This window comes from Populus nigra, chromosome 4, assembly GCF_951802175.1.
Source record: "Populus nigra chromosome 4, ddPopNigr1.1, whole genome shotgun sequence".
Taxonomy (NCBI): domain Eukaryota; kingdom Viridiplantae; phylum Streptophyta; class Magnoliopsida; order Malpighiales; family Salicaceae; genus Populus; species Populus nigra.
This window is the reverse complement of record NC_084855.1, coordinates 14,355,167-14,372,160: the sequence shown is the minus strand read 5'-3', so window position 1 is coordinate 14,372,160 and position 16,994 is coordinate 14,355,167. Positions and strand designations below refer to the sequence as shown.

The 16,994-nt window shown below is 36.0% G+C and overlaps 3 protein-coding genes across 7 annotated transcripts; 2 read left to right on the top strand and 1 right to left on the bottom strand.

The window, feature by feature from the left end:
- Nucleotides 1-10: 10 nt before the first annotated feature.
- Nucleotides 11-2,615, top strand: LOC133692590 (uncharacterized). 2 transcript variants are annotated; one of them, XM_062113657.1, is made up of 9 exons: nt 11-466; nt 529-582; nt 687-770; nt 952-1,077; nt 1,358-1,425; nt 1,585-1,654; nt 1,783-1,848; nt 1,924-2,001; nt 2,115-2,615. In XM_062113657.1, the coding sequence occupies exons 1-9, from the start codon at nt 179-181 to the stop codon at nt 2,154-2,156; spliced, it is 876 nt and encodes a 291-aa protein (XP_061969641.1). In that variant the 5' UTR covers nt 11-178; the 3' UTR covers nt 2,157-2,615. The 2 variants fall into 2 exon arrangements, with proteins under 2 accessions (XP_061969641.1, XP_061969640.1); XM_062113656.1 differs by having other exon boundaries at nt 529-591.
- Nucleotides 2,616-4,440: 1,825 nt separating this feature from the next.
- LOC133692501 (uncharacterized) lies at nt 4,441-10,306 on the bottom strand. 2 transcript variants are annotated; one of them, XM_062113500.1, is made up of 4 exons: nt 9,969-10,306; nt 8,396-8,955; nt 5,341-6,252; nt 4,441-5,059 (listed from the first exon to the last, which is right to left on the bottom strand). In XM_062113500.1, the coding sequence occupies exons 1-4, from the start codon at nt 10,134-10,136 to the stop codon at nt 4,774-4,776; spliced, it is 1,926 nt and encodes a 641-aa protein (XP_061969484.1). In that variant the 5' UTR covers nt 10,137-10,306; the 3' UTR covers nt 4,441-4,773. The 2 variants fall into 2 exon arrangements, with proteins under 2 accessions (XP_061969484.1, XP_061969485.1); XM_062113501.1 differs by having other exon boundaries at nt 8,396-8,949; nt 9,969-10,305.
- Nucleotides 10,307-11,058: 752 nt separating this feature from the next.
- On the top strand, nt 11,059-16,356 carry LOC133692726 (translocase of chloroplast 33, chloroplastic-like). 3 transcript variants are annotated; one of them, XR_009841985.1, is made up of 9 exons: nt 11,059-11,254; nt 11,383-11,514; nt 11,621-11,728; nt 11,830-11,954; nt 12,103-12,367; nt 14,905-14,973; nt 15,058-15,219; nt 15,321-15,442; nt 15,724-16,356. XR_009841985.1 is itself a non-coding variant. In XM_062113858.1 (8 exons), exons 2-8 carry the CDS (start codon nt 11,419-11,421, stop codon nt 15,387-15,389), a joined length of 894 nt encoding a protein of 297 aa, XP_061969842.1. In that variant the 5' UTR covers nt 11,059-11,254; nt 11,413-11,418; the 3' UTR covers nt 15,390-15,606. The 3 variants fall into 3 exon arrangements, 2 of the variants coding, with proteins under 2 accessions (XP_061969842.1, XP_061969841.1); XM_062113858.1 differs by lacking the exon at nt 15,724-16,356 and having other exon boundaries at nt 11,413-11,514; nt 15,321-15,606; XM_062113857.1 differs by lacking the exon at nt 15,724-16,356 and having other exon boundaries at nt 15,321-15,606.
- The last annotated feature ends 638 nt before the right edge of the window (nt 16,357-16,994 follow it).

Genomic DNA, 16,994 nt, shown 5'->3' with positions numbered 1-16,994 from the left:
AGTTGGCTTTAAACGACAATCATGCATGTACACATGACATGCCGTCTGATGTCAGTTTAAACGACAGAGTAAGTTGTACTGTGTTCTGGGTTAAAAAAGAGGAGGGGCGGGGGCCGAAGACCCGACCCGAGCCCGCCTGGAGTCTCTCACTCTCTCCCTCACCGGACTTGAAATCGAAATGGCGAGCAACTCGGTGCTTTATGGGTGCTCTTTGGTATCATATCAATACACCAGTGCTGCCACTATTATCGTAGGGAGAAGAACAGTAGCAATTTCTGGAAATGGATTTAGGGCTTGGAAACCGATTCGTCTAGCCAGAAATTGTTGCTCCTACTCCTGCTCCTACCCCAATCCCAACGACTCCGCGTTTGTAGTTGCAAATGACGAAAAGTACGGCAACAAACAGAACATAAGTCTAACTCCTCGCCTTTATGACTACATCCTCTCCAACGTTAGAGAGCCTGAGGTATTAATTAGTTAATTTCTATTATTACTTTGTGCTCATTTTTAATATTTGATTTTACTCAGATTTTAAGGCAACTTCGAGAAGAGACTGCTTCCATGCGAGGTAGCCAGATGCAGGTAGGCATGGTACCGAATCAGTTATATTGAAATTGGCAATATCATTTTTGTATATGGCTTGAAATCGATTTTTTTCTTTTTTAATTTCCTATTCTCTTCCGCAGGTATCTCCTGACCAGGCGCAACTGCTTGCCATGCTTGTCCAGATTCTTGGTGCGAAACGCTGTATTGAACTTGGTGTTTACACCGTATGTTGTTACATTTCTCTTTCTAAGTTTATTTGGATTTTGCCCTTCCTGCTTCAATCAACATTGCAGCAATCGTTCTATAATTGTTTGGAGCATGGTGATGTCTGATGTAATGTCAATTTACTGATATTCTGTATGTTGGAATTGCAGTAATAATTGTTATATGATTGTTTCTGTTCAGGGATATTCGTCGTTGGCTGTTGCTTTAGTACTGCCAGATTCTGCTTGCTTAGTTGCCTGTGAAAGAGATGCTAAGTCTCTAGAGGTTGCAAAAAAGTATTATGAGCTAGCTGGTGTTTCCCACAAGGTAGGAATTATATTTGATGCCATCATTTCTCTCTTACAGAGCTGTAAAATTATTTGAATAATTTGGTTCAGTGAGGCATGCTGTGATATAGTAGAGATGTCATTTGAAAACTCAAAAGACTGGTTCTCTTTTTGATGAGTGCAGTTTGCTGTATTTGTTGAGTTAGATCACCTGGTCCGTTCTTTCTGCTATTAGCTCTATCACCGCTTCACCACATATTTTCTAGTCTTAGCACTACCATCTATTACTCGATAAGTCCAACAGTTCCATTTGAACTTAGGTTGATGTGAAGCATGGAATGGCAGCGGAAATCCTAAAATCATTGATTCTGAATGGTGAATCCTGCAGGTAATGTCATAAGCCAGTGCTTTTATCATGCTCCTTTCCTTTCATGTGGACCAGGAGGCAACATTTTCTATTTCAATAAATTCGTCTTGGTAGTTTTTCCAATACCAGGGGGCTCTCAAGATAATGTGATTAACATTTTTATGTAGAATCTTTCTGCAGCTATGATTTTGCATTTGTTGATGCTGAGAAGAGAATGAATCAGGAGTATTTTGAATTGCTATTACAACTGGTAAGACCCACTTGATGATGAAAGCAGAATTTCCTCTATCCATTTCCACATATAAGCTGACATTTTCTTGCAAAATCTCTCCATAAAGTTTGTGCAGCAGTTTGTAAGAATTCTTGGTCTTATTGCAGGTTAGGGTTGATGGTGTCATTGTCATTGACAATGTTCTTTGGCATGGAAAAGTTGCTGACCCGCTGGTGAATTATTGTATATAAGTTATAGAATCTATCCCTTTGAATTAAATTTACTTCTAATAGCATTTTTTTTAGCAGGTAAATGATGCTAAGACGGTTAGCATCAGAAGTTTCAATAAAAATATAATGGAGGATCCACGTGTCAGCATCAGTATGGTACGTAAATGGAATGTGTGTTTGTTTTTTAATTCTGGAAAAAAAACCAATATACTGATCAGCTTTCACCAGTCACTTTTACAACTCTAAAGTCCAAGCGTTTGGGATGATAGGTACCTATCGGGGATGGCATGACAATCTGCCGGAAGAGATGACATTTTCACAGGCTGACAGTGATTTTTTGATTCAATGATTCATTTCATGAGCGAATGAGATACAAAAGCTGTGACAGATTGAACAGCGCCACGAGAAGGCAAAAATGAGGTTATTTCATTGACAATTAACTAGCGTATTGGTTGAGCATTGAGTTCTAAGTCGGTATGATGATGAGCAGGCCTGGGAATGTGATTCCATTATGACTGACAAATTTGAAATGCAAATCTGCACTTAACATGGTATTTGCACATGCTCCTTGAAAATTCTTGCTCCTGTTGCAGAAAAAATCAACTGTTATTGCAATTAGATGATAACAGAAATTGTTGGACACATTGATTTTCTTTTTAACTGTAATAAAAATGTTATCAACGCAACGAGGAAAAATTATATGGCATGATTGCATGCTGTATGACACTTTGCTTTATAGTGAATATCCAGCCTTTAGCTGCTCGTCAAAACGTAAATTGCTTACTCTGCTTTTAGTCAGTGTGTAAAGTCTTTGTGAGCTTCCTTCTCTATTAGCTGATTTTTCCTTCCATGCACTGAAGTGATGTTTCGTTGAAAAGCTCTATGCTCCATTTAGAAAATTACTTGAGAGTTAAAATTGTAGTAACAGTTGTTTTTTAAAGTGTTTTTTATCTAAAAATATATTAAAAAAATATTTTTTATTTTTAAAAAATTATTTTAACATTAGTATATCAAAATAATCTATCAGACATGTTAGCAAATGTCATGTTATCTACCTTCCTGGTTTCTGACCACCGGACATGTAATCAAAAAATCAGACCAAGGTTTTTTTTATTAAAAAAATGTAATTTCAACCTATTTTCAAATAAAAACACACAATAAATATCTTTATGGTCCCTGGCACGGGTGCCTTTTTTGTTTTGTTTCCTTGAAGTTGATGGGATAGACGATAAGTTGTTTGTCCTATTCTTTACCAAAAAAATAAACATGTATATAATTGCCTAGAATAAGGTCATTGTGGTGGTTGTAAAAACAAGCTCTTGTTTTTTTAACTTAAAAATTTATTTTTAACCCACTTTTAACCCAAAACACTTAAAAAACACTCTTGGAACCTTGTTTAACTAGTTCATGGCCACCAAAAGCACAAAAAAAACACCCAAAAACTCATAATTAATCCGAAACCAAAAATCTTTCAGAGCTCAAATCTATTTTTAAGGTGTTTTTAAGGTAAAAAAAAAATTAATCTTTTATTATATGAAACAATTTGACACAAAAATTAACCGTTTTAGTTGTCATAATCATCTCCAACATCAATTGTTTCTCTCTAAGCTAGAATCTAGTAACCTCCTCTCTCTTCTCACTGAAAAAAGGACTAAAAAAATAAAGTATGGTATCAAAAATATAATATCTAAAAATTATAGAGATCAATTATCGAATAGCTTAAAAAGATGAAGGGATTAAAATGAACTTTTCAAATAAATTGCAGAGGTGCCATCTATATTACCCGTGTTTTTTACTTAACCCCTCTTTCTTTCAATTCAACTCTTAGCCCCCCCAAAAACATGCAATTAGGCTCCAGTTTGGGCTAAAAAGGTTCAATTGTGCAAAATAAAAGTTTAAAAACCAAATTAAAATTGTTTAAAAATCTCACTATTAAAATTTACAGTAAAATATGAGAGGATGAATAATAAAGTGGCTATAATAAAAAAGCCTCGCGCTTTATAGTTTCCAAAAAGATGTAAGAAAAAAAAAGTTTGATGACTAAGGCCTTATTTGTTTGTTGTAAAGTAATATTTGTTTTGAAAGTAATTTCTATGGAAAGTATATATTTTTTTATATATATATTTAACAGTGTCATGAAAAATAAGTTGGAAAAGAATTTCTAGTATTTGACTATGCCATGAAAAACAAACTGAAAAATAACTTATAAATGTTTTAATTTTTTTTTCAAGTCTATATATATATATCAAACTAAATTCAAATATTTTAAAACTATCAAACTTGTTTTATACATAAAATAATATTTAATTATATAATAAATAATCTTAAATATTTTAAAATTAATTAACCTTGATTATTTCATTTCAAGTATATTACATCTCAACTGCATGGCTCTATTTAATAGTTTTAATTACTAAAAAAAACTATATAATGTTTTATTATTGTTTTTTTCATATGTTTTTTTTTTACAATATTTGTATAATTTCTAGAGAGAACTTTTTCTTAAGCAATTCATCAAATTTATTATAGAAAATGTTTGATTAAAAAAAAATATTCAAGTCATATATTTAATAATAATAATCTTAGTTTAAATAATTTTACAAATGGAATAGCACAACAATTTATTATCAATATCATATCAGTAAGAACACCCAAGGCCAAACACTTAAAAGTACACGAGGGCTACAATTTCCCACAAGGATAATTTGTGCAAGCATGATACCTGTTCTCAACGGAAGAGAGTGTTAATTCTGCTGTACAAAAGGAATTGCGGTGCGTCGACACTCGGTCATGTTTTGAGAATGGTTTGCTCTTATACTCACATCTAACAGCAGGAATTCATTTGCTGACCCATGCCAAAAAAATATCTGCATTTCAGACGTATGATGCCATTTATTTTCTCCCTTTTAAAGGGAGAACATTGCTAATTCAATCGTCGCCTTGTTCATGTCCATCAACTTGGTTCTCCTCATTGCCTCCTTCATCCCCTCCACCCCCATAATTAACCCATGGCAACATAGATTCAAACAAGACTGCCAATGCATTTCGATTAGCAACATCGCGTGGAGCAGGGCCACCGTCAAGTGGGTTGGCAATTTGTCCCCCATTTTGCTCTGCCTCTCTCATCCTTGGATCAACCATGAAGTTTTGCAGGTTCTCAGGTGGAAGTGTTGGAACTGTATCAGAGAAGTCTGAAACCAGCAAATGGCCATACCTATAATTAAACAAACTATATCAAGTTCTGCAACAACATCAAGTACAGCAATCATTGGATGCAAGGGATCTATCTCAGTCCAGTTCCAATAATAATTCTGCAGACCCTCAAATCAGCACACGAGCATAAACTTGATTCAGTCATCTGTGGGGCGCGAATTATAATAACAATAAATAGCATCATTTCTTGGGACAAAACAACAATCAACAACAATCATTAACAGCTACTAATAGGTGGTTAGAGCGAAAAATAGGAACAAGTCCATAATTCAAAACACTTACTCATTGTTCTCAGATGAAAAGGCCTCTTTTCTCACACAAGCCCAATCCTTGGCATCACTGCTACTATGTTCTAGAGTTTCAATCACTTGTAAAGCACTGTTCCGAAGCAATTTTTGCAGGTCTGGAAGCCTCCATATGATATAACTTCTCTCTACATATATATTAATCAGATGATCCAAGGATGCAGACCCTGTTTTCTCTGATTGAAAAAAGGCATGCTTTAGTATATTTGTCCATGCCTGGTCTTTCAAAGGTACCTTGGCTACTAACTTCTTAAGGCCTGACGGGTGGAGCATCAAAGCCTGCTTCATCAAATCAGCTGAACTAGACTTTGTAGCACTAGTATCATCATCTTTTGATGGTTCCTCACGCTCAAGATAAAACCGACAAATGGCAAGAGAATATGAGAAGTTTGGGAACAACCATAAGGAGTTATCACTTTTATAGTCTTCAGAAAACCATTCCAACCACGCATACACTTCTGCCCTCAAAGCAAAGTAATCAACACAGAACATGGCCCCCATTGGATCATCTAAATCCAATGAAAGTAAAAGTTTGCAAACCTCAAGGGCAGAACGATGACAACCACGCCTGTCCAAGTTTTTCATGTGAGTGAAAAGTGTTGTAAACATTGGCTTGTTTGTTTCATGGTTGATCTTCAACTGGCAATTTGCCTGCAAGGGGGTGAACGTGGGGTGCCATGCACATTCCAAGGCATATAAACTCTTTGCAATAGCATCAGCTGACATTTGATGCTCACCCACAAATTTGAAATAGTCTGCCATTGTTATAAGTGAATCTAGGTGATAGGGGTGATATAATAGAATGCTTGCTATGCCATTGAGATCTTGAATAGCTTTGGCAGCTTCAAATGCACTCTGTGCTTGATCATAGTAAGAAGAGTGAACATACCTGCATAAATAAAACAACACAGAATCAGGACATGCATGAAGAATCAAAGCTCACAACAAAAGAGCTTCACCAACTAATGATATATAGAAGATAGGTGAGAAGAGAAAGAAGAAATGAAGAAGGAAAATCCTATTTGGAAATGAGTTTGAATGAGATATATTAGCTTTTTTTACTTGAGAATTAAACCATTGTAGTTTCACTGATAGGCAGAGACGCAATAATTCCTCAAAAAAACACAAGAAAGGATTGCAATTCAAGTAACTGATAGATATAATAGAAAAGAACCATATTTAGCAGCCCATGTACAATACAAACACATCTTGTGCAGAATAAAAATGCTTTACACAGATTTCAGAATAAGTTCACAAATACAAATGATAACGCTGCTTCTGCAGCCAGTCTGCAAAAGACAAAAAGACTTTTTGGAAAAGATTAATGCATTAAAAGAAGAAGAGGTCCAAATAAAGAGGGGTTAACCTCCCGGGATAAAAGAAAAAAGGGAAAACGAATTCAAAAAAGGAAAAGGAAATAAAAAACCGAAAGACAAAGGGAGCTAAACTAAGAGGCTAGCTGACTTGAAACCAAAAGCCAACTCTTTAGATTCAATTACAGGGGGAAGAAGTAGCAGGAAGCTATGGCTCTTGCAGGTCTCATGAATCTTGGATAGAAGCTGGGATGGTACATTTGTGATCATAGCTTATCAGGTGAGTTCGGATTAGTTGGATAATGTCCTCACTTAGGGATTGAGGTGGCTGGAAATGTTGGCAGAAGATTCGGTTGTTTCGTTTGTACCATGTGAAATACACTGAGGCGGACAGGACAAGGCGAGCTAGCAGATGGGTGATTTCATGACGAGTTTAGAATTGGAGGAGGCCCACTAGAGAAGCTGATGCCAAGGGATGTTAGGCCATTGCACTTCAGACTTGCTGGTCACGGCTCCCCAAACTGTGCTGGAATAAGAACATTAGTGGTCATGGTTTTCAATGTCTATTCCACATAGAATGCATGCTGTGTTTGTTATGCTCCCCACGGTGTGTAGCCTATCTATAGTGCGAAGGCGCCCCTGAGAAGCAAGCCAAAGGATGAAGGATTGACGAGGAATATGACCTTTGAACCATAGCAAATGGTGAATGGTATTTGCAGGTCTGGTCTCTCGAAGCAACTCCCAAGCTGAATCTATGGTGAATTGTTCTGAGGGATTCCCTTTCCAGACGTGGCGATCTTCCATGTGGGTCCTGGCTGAAAAGGAATAGAGTTCCAAATTGCTTGAAAGGCTTGGATACTGCTTGAAAAGTTCCAGCCATCCTCTTTGATGATCCCCGAGACCTTTGCATTTCAGAGTAACCTTGTAAGTGAGAGTTCTGAGGGGGAGCATGTCATTTATCCTTTTCCCATCTGGAAGCCAGTAATCAAACCAAAGATGGGTGGTATTCCCATTGCCAATGCATGTCGTAAATTTTCATCTGCACCAGCCCCTACTTTGAAGAACCTTCCTCCAAGACCAAGAGGGGTTGGAGGGGATGTTAAGTTGCCAGAAGGATCTCCCTCGAAGTAAGGTGGTGTGAACCCATGTTGCCCATATTGAATGCTTGTCTGTTAGAATACACCATATGTGTTTCATGGTGGCAGCTCTATTCCATGTTTTGAGACTTTTAAGACCAAGGCCTCCTTCCTTCAGGGGGTAGCAGATTGAGGACCAAGCTACCTTGGCTCCCATCAGGATGAGGGAGGTTCCTTTCCATAGGGCTGCTTGCAACTAGACAGTCCGTTAAAGTGTCCTAGTTATCATAAACATTTCAAAGTCTCATAAGGTAGGTTAAAGCCATAAGACCATCACTTCATCCCCCACCATGCCCCCTCCTCACTCCCATAGAAAAAAAATCCTTGAAAGACACCAAAAATTATGTATCTTGATAACCAATTTAAACCCATGACTAAAATGAAAAATCCCCATGTGAATGCTACAATTCACAAGCAAGAGCCCCAAAAGGCAAACAAGAATAAGGAATTTACATTCAATACGAGTCAATGAAGAAACTACCAGTGATGTTTTAATTTCATAACAGATGCATAACCTGGGACATAAAGCAGAAAAATGGAGAATTAATGCCGACAATATCTAGAAAGCAAGGATATTCATTACCTAAAATGATGGTATCCGTCCTTAGTTTCCAAAAACTCCATGGATAAAGATCCATCCCAACGAGGCCAATGTTCTGATGGAGAGACTAGAATTGTCTTTCTAGTATGATGGGCTCCACGTCTGCCGCCACGAACCTGTCTAGAACTGCTGTCTTGATTACTTTTCTCAAATGATTTCACCACCTTAGAACCAAAAATTCTCCGTAACTCATTCTCAGGATTCAAACATTTGGGATCCAATTGCAAGGCGGGAGGTGCACATTGTTTAACAAATCCTGCACAATGTTTTGATGTTTCTGGTTTGGTTTTGGTGGGGCCCAGCTTATGTCTTGAATAATTAGCATCCAAGGATAAAGCATCTAATGTATCATCCAAAGGTTCTTCAACTTTATTTGTAATTGAAGTCAAACCAGCCTTGCATTTCTTTTTCTTCTTCTTCTTCTTTGATTTCTGATTGGAAGTTGAAATGGCACCCGTCATGCTTTTCATCACAGACAGTTCCTGTTTGTGATCTTTACCCACTACCATTTCATCTGCAATTTCTGGCTCATCGTCCTGCAGCTGAAACCAAACATTAGCAACTGACAATAAATGGAAAGTAGATATTCCACACTTTCCTTTCACAACCATTAGCACTCCTTTTGATTTAAGCAATTAGATCTTTTAAGGAATCATACTTGAGAACAATGTAAGATGATGAACAACAATTACATAAACAAATCTGCCAGGTAAACTTGAAAATACACTGTTAACGGATCTTCTTCTGCAATATCAAATGTTCTTCAAAATTTCACATGCACGCACCAATTTCCTTGTTATCTCACTAAGTTTTCACACTCCAGAGCAATTCGACCATTGAGCAAAGCATAAGATAAGTAGTGTAAAATATCAGATAAAAAGATGGTTGGAAAAGAATGTAACGGATCCTAAGAAAACTGAACAGAATGCTTAGAAAGACCAAGTAATGATCCTTCATAAGCAGACAAAAATACATAATTCTGGGCAGCTGAATGGGAACCAAATGTAAAGAATGCTATGAAAACTGAACTGACCGTAGAGGCTTCCATGAAAAACTGATTTGAACGCTAAGAATGCCATGCAAACTAAAGCTATTGCAAACGAACTGGTCAACTGTATTGCACATGCTGTAATAAAAAAAGCATGGGCATGTTTTTTTAGTCTCAGTTTTTCAGCTAGCCACATGGTTTATGGGTTCATAGAAACGCAGTGCCTCTTGGTGTTGCGTTACTACTGTATGTTTTAAAATCTCAAAACGACTCAAGTTCATAAGAGACTGTCAGACTGATTATAATTTTACAAAGGGACAATTTTTACACAACAATACATCATATGTAGGTATTGGAAGCTCACATATAAACTTAAAAGAGAATATTATATATTGTGGCACCTTCCAAACACTGAATACCCTTTATATAAGACATCGTAAGCAACCTAAAAAAAATGAAGGAAATAAACAAAAAAGCAGCAGCAATATTCGTCTTGAAGTATAGGTAACTTTCTGGTTTTGATCAGTTAATTGCTGTACAGTAAGAGCGAGGACTGAGGAATAAAACCTGATCAACGTCATCATCATTGAGAAGGTCAAATGGGTTTATTGCAGGGCGATTTTCCGAATCAGGAGATTCAGCTTCTTCTTCTTCTTCTTCTTCATCCTCCACATGATGCTGTTGCTGCTGTAGTTCTTGTTCTTTCAGGAATTTCTTCAGTAACCTAGCTGACATTCTGTCTTCTTTTCTGCGTCTGTAAAATATCAGAGAATTTGATTGGATTCCCGGTTTTCAGACAATAGGGATTGGGATTTCTGTCCTCCTCGAAGCTTGATAATGGCGGTGGAGACGACGGTTTTCCTTGATTAAGAACATCCGGGCCCTTGCCTAAATTTTTTATAAATTTTAGGCTTTAGCCCGTCAAAGCATCTTCTCTTTTTTCTGTTTGGGCCTTTCGTGGACCTGGAATCCTTTTTTATTTCACTGAATAGTTGACTTGTGGCATCAAGCCCGTGTATTCTAGAATTTGTAAACATAAAATGAAAATAATTACTCTTATTTATGCCCCCCCCCCCCCCCCCCTGAATTTGATTTAACTAATTATTATATTGGTTTTTTTATAAATAATAATATTTTAATTTAACTAAAAAAAAGGCTGAGAAACACAGACAAAACAATATAATTATTTTGAAGCTGATATAACGAAAAAAAGAAGATAATTACCATAAATTTAGTGTTGATAAGTATAAATAAAATAAGTATGATTCAGTGTATGTAAAGTTCATTGGCTTGCTGTTAATTTTTGTCATAAATAAATAGAAAAATATATTTTTATCATTTTACAAACACATTTCTTTTTTAAAAAAAATAAACTACCAAATATTTGATTAATCGTTTTTTCTTAAATAATTTTTTTAAAGAGAGAATTTGAATATAAACCTATTTATTTTGACATTTTAAAGATGTTTTTAAAAAATTTGAAAAGTTTTTATTTTTTATTTTAAATTATTTTTTTTATTTTGATATTATTTTGATATTTTAATATTAAAAATAAAAAATATTATTTTAATATATTAAAAATAAAAAAAACCGGTGGTATAATAGCAAGCAGTCGCTCCATGTACAGAACCAAGGGCAGCATTTGGATCATCTGCCTTGAGTCAAACATAAAGCCAAGAAGATACTCCCAAAACCAAACCAAAAGAAAGGGAAAAAAAACAAAATGTGTAGGATTCGGCTTGATAAGGTAATCCATTACACTGCACTGTACAAAAGCAAAGCAAAGCAAAGCCCAATCCCCTCTCTTTCTCTTTCTCTGTTTCTCTTCCGCAGTTAGGCGACATATTCAAGAGGTGATATTCTTACTCTCTCTCTCCCCTTTATTATTTTTTATCTTAGAAATAATCTCTGGGGTTTAGGATTGAGGGTTTATTCCACAATTTTGTTTCCTTTTTTCTACTAACGTTGACAATAATTTCAGCTTCCTTTTCTTTCCTTGGGGTCAATTTAGGCATCAATGGGGTCTGTACTTCGTGAATGGATAGGGTTTCAGCAATTCCCTACTGCTACTCAATCCAAACTTGTAGAATTGTTTGCCAAGTTAAAGGAAGAGGTTCAGACTTTCTATCTTTCTGCTGTTTCAATTCAAAATATTTGTTCCATTTCGTCGTTTCTGTTTTCGTAATTATTTATTTTCTTGGACTATTTTGTAATTGCAGGGTGTTGATAAACTGACCATACTTGTTATGGGCAAAGGAGGAGTTGGGAAATCTTCCACTGTTAATTCTCTTTTTGGAGAGCGAGCGGTCAATGTTAGCTCTTTCCAGGTAACCAATTTCCTGTGAATTTTAGGGCTAAGGGCAGCTTGTGGTCTTTGTATTCTCCATATATTTATATATGGTTGATAATAACAGTGCTTGCATTACAGTCAGAGGGGTTCAGACCTGTTATGGTTTCACGCAACCGGGCTGGATTCACGTTAAACATCATTGACACTCCGGGCCTTGTGGAAGGTGGTTATGTCAGTTACCAAGCTCTGGACATGATTAAACGGTTGGTACTACTAGAACCTCATATGTGGTTCACTCGGATTCCTATGAAATCATTATTTATGTGGTTCTTTATCCTGGAATTCCTGTATTAAAGATGTGGTGACCGTACATTAATTTGACTTTAGGTTCTGGTTTGTCTGCTTATGTAGGTTTCTTTTGAATAAGACTATACATGTTTTGCTCTATGTTGATCGCCTGGATGCATATAGAGTGGATGACTTGGACAAGCAGATAATTGGTGCTATATCTGACAGTTTTGGAAAAGAAATATGGAGTAAAAGTTTGCTTGTCCTCACTCATGCTCAACTCTGCCCACCAGACGATCTAAGTTATGATGTCTTTTGTGCTCGAAGATCAGAGGCTGTGTTGAAGACCATTCGTATGGGAGCACGGATTAGGAAACGAGACTTTGAGGTAAATTGTTTCTTCTTAACTTGTTGTTTTTCTCCCTTCTTCTAGGTTTTTTTCTTTAATTTTACTGGCAATAGCTTCTAATTGGTATTCTGAATGTGCAACAATATTCTGATCAAATGATAATTGCATAATTTGCTGCACATGCATGTTGATAATCTGTTGCAAATAGCAGGGTGATTTGGGTTTTTTTTCATAGACGTTATTCCCTCTAAAATAAATAGCTCCCCTCTCTCAGATACACATTTTTATGCTAATGAATAGTGCTGTAGACCTCTTTTTTTAATGCTATAGATCTTATAACTTCTTCAGAAACTTAAGGTTCATGATGCGCTGGTTCAAGAGACACTGTGACTTGCTTTTTTTAGAAATTAATGGGGAAGCATATCTTCATTTTTCTATCCACTATGTTAAAAACTTACCATGGGTTTTTGCAACTTTCTCCTGTTCAAATGTACACATTTGGCTGACAAATGAAAAGGAATGCTAAAAATGGAGGTTTGTTGTTTTGCTTTGGTCAAATCATTCATTTTTTTCTGCATTGTCAATTATTTACTGCTTGTAGCACCGTACAGATCTTCAGCTATGGTTCACATACTTTAAAAAATGAACTTTGTTATTCAAGGAAGTAAACAAAATGGTAAAATAAGCTTCAATTCATTGAGCATGTTTTCAGATATCCTCTTCCATTTTCACTTCTCTTTAATATCCAACACATGAATTGCTTGGAAAATTATTTCAAATCCATTTCCTTCAACCATGACATCCTTGTTCATCCTGGATGCTGAGGACTATCATGGTAGTTGAAGCCGGTACATTTTGTAGAGGACCGAGTGGGGAATTAGTGAAGGGAGGCTGTCAAATGTGTTAAATTTAGTGTTCTTGATTGTTGGTGTTAAACCAAAGTAGATGATATTTTTATCCTAATCAATAATAACCTTAGTGCCTGTGAGGGTCAGGACATGGTGTTTTCTGTTGCCACCAATTTACTTGAAGTAAGTTAGCTTTTTGGTAGGTTGGGGAATCGTCAGATGGACATTTTTTAAGAGACTGTTATATTGCCCATAAAAAAAGGATCCGTGGGTAGTATCATAGGGGGTCCATCTTTCATGTGAACGAGGGAGTACTACACCAAGAGTATCTAGTATTCTCATTATACAAGGTGATTTGATTTAGGAGCTTGAGGAAATTATGGAGAGTTCAGAATTGATTTTTTCTGGTGCTTCAAAGCAAAGGAAGAGATGAGGTTCCTAAGGAAATTGAGAACCTCATGAATATCAAGTTCAAGAGTGGTGGGAAGAAGAGTTGCGTGATGGTGGCTTATGTGATGCGGTTAACCAAGCCCATTTCCCCTTTGTCTGCATTATCACTGTGGAAGTCAGTTGGAAAACACTTAGCAATTGTCCCAGTTTCTTGTATCTCACAAACCAAGGGACACCATGAAATTTCTACTTGTTTCCTTTAATGCACAAAGTGATTCTGGACTCTCTTTCTTTTTCTTTTTTTCCTGCTTTGTCTTCTTTAATTTCATCCAAATTTTCTGTGGAGTTCCTCTGCATCCTTTTAAAGTATTATCAAGGATATCCCAAGGGAGAATTTATTTTTTATTTTTATTTATTTGTTTATTGCTTTGCAATGTTTTATCTTTTGGATTGTCAAATATTCTCAAGTATGAAAAATGGCATTTCATGAGTTATGGTGGAGTTTTGGCAAGATTTTAGGGCACCATTTCTAGTACTTTATGTTTGCTTCTAGATTTGTATTGGGAAAGAAGTGATTAAAATATATGATTTTACTCCAAGAGAAGAAAAATAAGCAAATCTGATTAGAAAATTAGATAAGCTGGAGTAACTTCTCACCTTTATTCATGCCAATTGATGGCTTGAAAGCATGTCATTATCTGTGGAAAAGGTAAACTCTCCCTTTCCAAATAATTTCTTCATCCTGGATCTGAAGTCTATAAATGAGGGTTATTTACAACGTCTTTGAAAAGGTGGTGCTACTCAAGCTATAACTAATGCTTGAAATATTGTGTTGTTGTATGATCTCTATTTTCAGAATTCTGTGAATTGATTGAGAGAACTTTTTTACTTCAAAAGTTGTATATTACAGTGTTGGATGCATGGGATTGAGATATACTCATTCCAGTGTCTAAGCACTTATTAATTTGGAGTTGAAGAGGGTGTTACCAAAATGAAACTAGTTTTGTGGTTCATGAGTGAACTGCATTCTTCATGGGACATTTAATGTCCTGTAATTGCGTTTGGAAATCAACTTCATTGATAAAAATGCAGATCCATCTTCATTTTTATTTTCCTTTCTGAGAATTATCTTTGTTATAGTTTTGAGGAGGCATTAATGGGAAATAAATTAATTTTCCAGTTCATGAGATAATTGATAGCTTGTAATTGTATTTGAAGATCAATCTCTATGGAACATGTGAAAATAGAATATGAGAATTTGTTTATTTATTTTTAGGGATTCTATTTTAGTGTGATTGTTTACATAATCAATCATTCACTTGCTTTTGATGCTTCTAGGATTCTGCTATTCCAGTTGGTTTGGTTGAGAACAGTGGGAGATGCAACAAAAATGAGAATGATGAAAAGGTTCACTCATTATTCTCTGAGTTTGTGACAATTTATTCATTTGTTCAAGTGGTTTATTGTGAATTGCTTAATTTTGAGTTGCAGATTCTCCCCAACGGGGATGCTTGGATTCCGAGCCTCGTAAAAGAGATCATTTTGGTTGCGACAAATGGAAAGAAAGCTCTTGTAGTTGATGAGAAGTTGGTTAGTGGGTCTGAGTCCAATGACAGGGGAAAGATATTTATTCCTCTTATTTTAGGGATTCAGGTAAAAACTTATCATGTGATCTAACTCCTGTATTCTTTTGTGGTAGAACCAGTTCATATAATCAATTTCATTCATGTTAATTTTTTTTTTTCATGTTGCAGTGGCTTCTTGTGAAATGGATTCAACGAGAAATAAAAAAAGATATTGCAAAAGGCGGCAAGTATCTTTAGTACTGTTTGGTTGCATTCAAATCAATTGCAAGTTGTTATGTGGCTCTTTAATGGTCTCTTCTTCCTCCTTTCCCTACCTTTTTGTATTCATTTCCTTTTTATGTTCTTGCATCTTCACCGTTTTTGAATACCTGTGCCATTTGTACCTGTGTGTTGGTGTTTTGAGTTGTTCTTAGGGACAGAATATGAGTAAAGGAGGCTCTTGTTCTTCAACTAACCATATGCTTTTCCTGTTTAATGTTTTTTTTTCCTTGCTTTTTATTTGGCTTTCGTTCATAATCTTTTCCATTAAGTTGGGTCTTTCAAAGTTTCATTCTATCCTTTACATGTGTAGATGATATATATTACCTATCAGAGTGGTATTTCGGTGCCCTTTCTGTGGAAGTAGAAGTGCCTGATGTTGTTGCGCCGCAAATAGATATCTATCTTTATCCATTTGCTCATTTTGAATCAGTAGTGTTATGAGCACAAATGTGTTAGCACATAATCTCCAAGATGCTATTCTCTAGCAACCTATACATGCTAGAAGAAGTTGATTTCTCCGACCTACGCCATGCTAAGGAAAATATTTCTACCTCTTCAAAATGAGGTCTCTGCGGTGTGCTTTAAGTTTCATTAAAAATGTTTCGAGCATCCATTGGTTGTGAGTTTGTGATTATGGTCACTTCACTCCTGGCGTGGCAGCCAACATTTGAAAGCTGTTTGCAATCTTTCTGCGGAGATTTCGGGAGGTAGGGAGGCAGAACCAAAGGATTGGAAGAGAGTGTTTGTTAATGAGATGCACCGCCCGAGATGCACCTTGTAAACAAACACACCCGAAGTGGGGGACCAGAGCAGCGAAGGTTTTTATACTCTGGGTGCCACCATTAAAGCATACCAACATAGCCTGTAAACGTCATTGAAGATACCACAAACATAGTAAACATCTCATAATTATATATATTATGTATCAGATGAACTTGCTTTATCATGTTGCATTTTTGGCGTGCTTGATGCCCTTCGGCAATCGGTGAGTCTAGTGCGCTGGAAGAGGGCGACATGTACGGTTGTATTGTGGTCAGTTTTTGTGGTTCAGTGGTTGGATTAGCTGGAATTTTACCGTGACGATACCTTACATGGGCAATGCCACACTTGAATGGCCAAGAAGGCAATGCACAATCTGGTTTGGAGGTCATGTAGCGGACCATCTGCACCATTGCTTGATCCACGGAATCAGATCTCCCAAAAAGATCTTTTTTTTGCCCTTTTTTTTTACATGGGAACAAGTCAATCTTGTGGTCAATCTTTGTCGGATGAATGGGCATTTTAATAGTAAACAACAAATTGGCAATCTTTTCCTCTCATATATATATATATATATATATATATATATATATATATATTACTCAATGAATGTGATAAGTTTATATGAATTATTTTATTTTCAATGTCATCAATATGATAGAATATTACAAAAAAAAAATAACATGAAAATGTCATAAATGAAGAGCACACAAAAACATGAAATAGTTGATTTAAATTCAACAAATCAGCAAGGATATAATGTATATGATCAACTTAATAATTTTTTATAAAAAAATTAATGAAAATACCATGTATAAAGGC

Excerpts from the sequence above, each read along its gene's own strand:
- LOC133692590 (XM_062113656.1), top strand. The coding sequence starts at position 179 with ATGGCGAGCAACTCGGTGCTTTATGGGTGCTCTTTGGTATCATATCAA. Across the intron at positions 771-951 it reads TTGAACTTGGTGTTTACACC|GGATATTCGTCGTTGGCTGT; the intron begins GTATGTTGTTAC and ends GTTTCTGTTCAG. Across the intron at positions 1,849-1,923 it reads GAAAAGTTGCTGACCCGCTG|GTAAATGATGCTAAGACGGT; the intron begins GTGAATTATTGT and ends TTTTTTTAGCAG.
- LOC133692501 (XM_062113500.1), bottom strand. The coding sequence starts at position 10,136 with ATGTCAGCTAGGTTACTGAAGAAATTCCTGAAAGAACAAGAACTACAG. Across the intron at positions 8,956-9,968 it reads ATGATGATGACGTTGATCAG|CTGCAGGACGATGAGCCAGA; the intron begins GTTTTATTCCTC and ends GTTTGGTTTCAG. Across the intron at positions 5,060-5,340 it reads TTTTCATCTGAGAACAATGA|GTATGGCCATTTGCTGGTTT; the intron begins GTAAGTGTTTTG and ends GTTTAATTATAG.
- LOC133692726 (XM_062113858.1), top strand. The coding sequence starts at position 11,419 with ATGGGGTCTGTACTTCGTGAATGGATAGGGTTTCAGCAATTCCCTACT. Across the intron at positions 11,515-11,620 it reads TTGCCAAGTTAAAGGAAGAG|GGTGTTGATAAACTGACCAT; the intron begins GTTCAGACTTTC and ends TTGTAATTGCAG. Across the intron at positions 11,955-12,102 it reads GCTCTGGACATGATTAAACG|GTTTCTTTTGAATAAGACTA; the intron begins GTTGGTACTACT and ends CTGCTTATGTAG.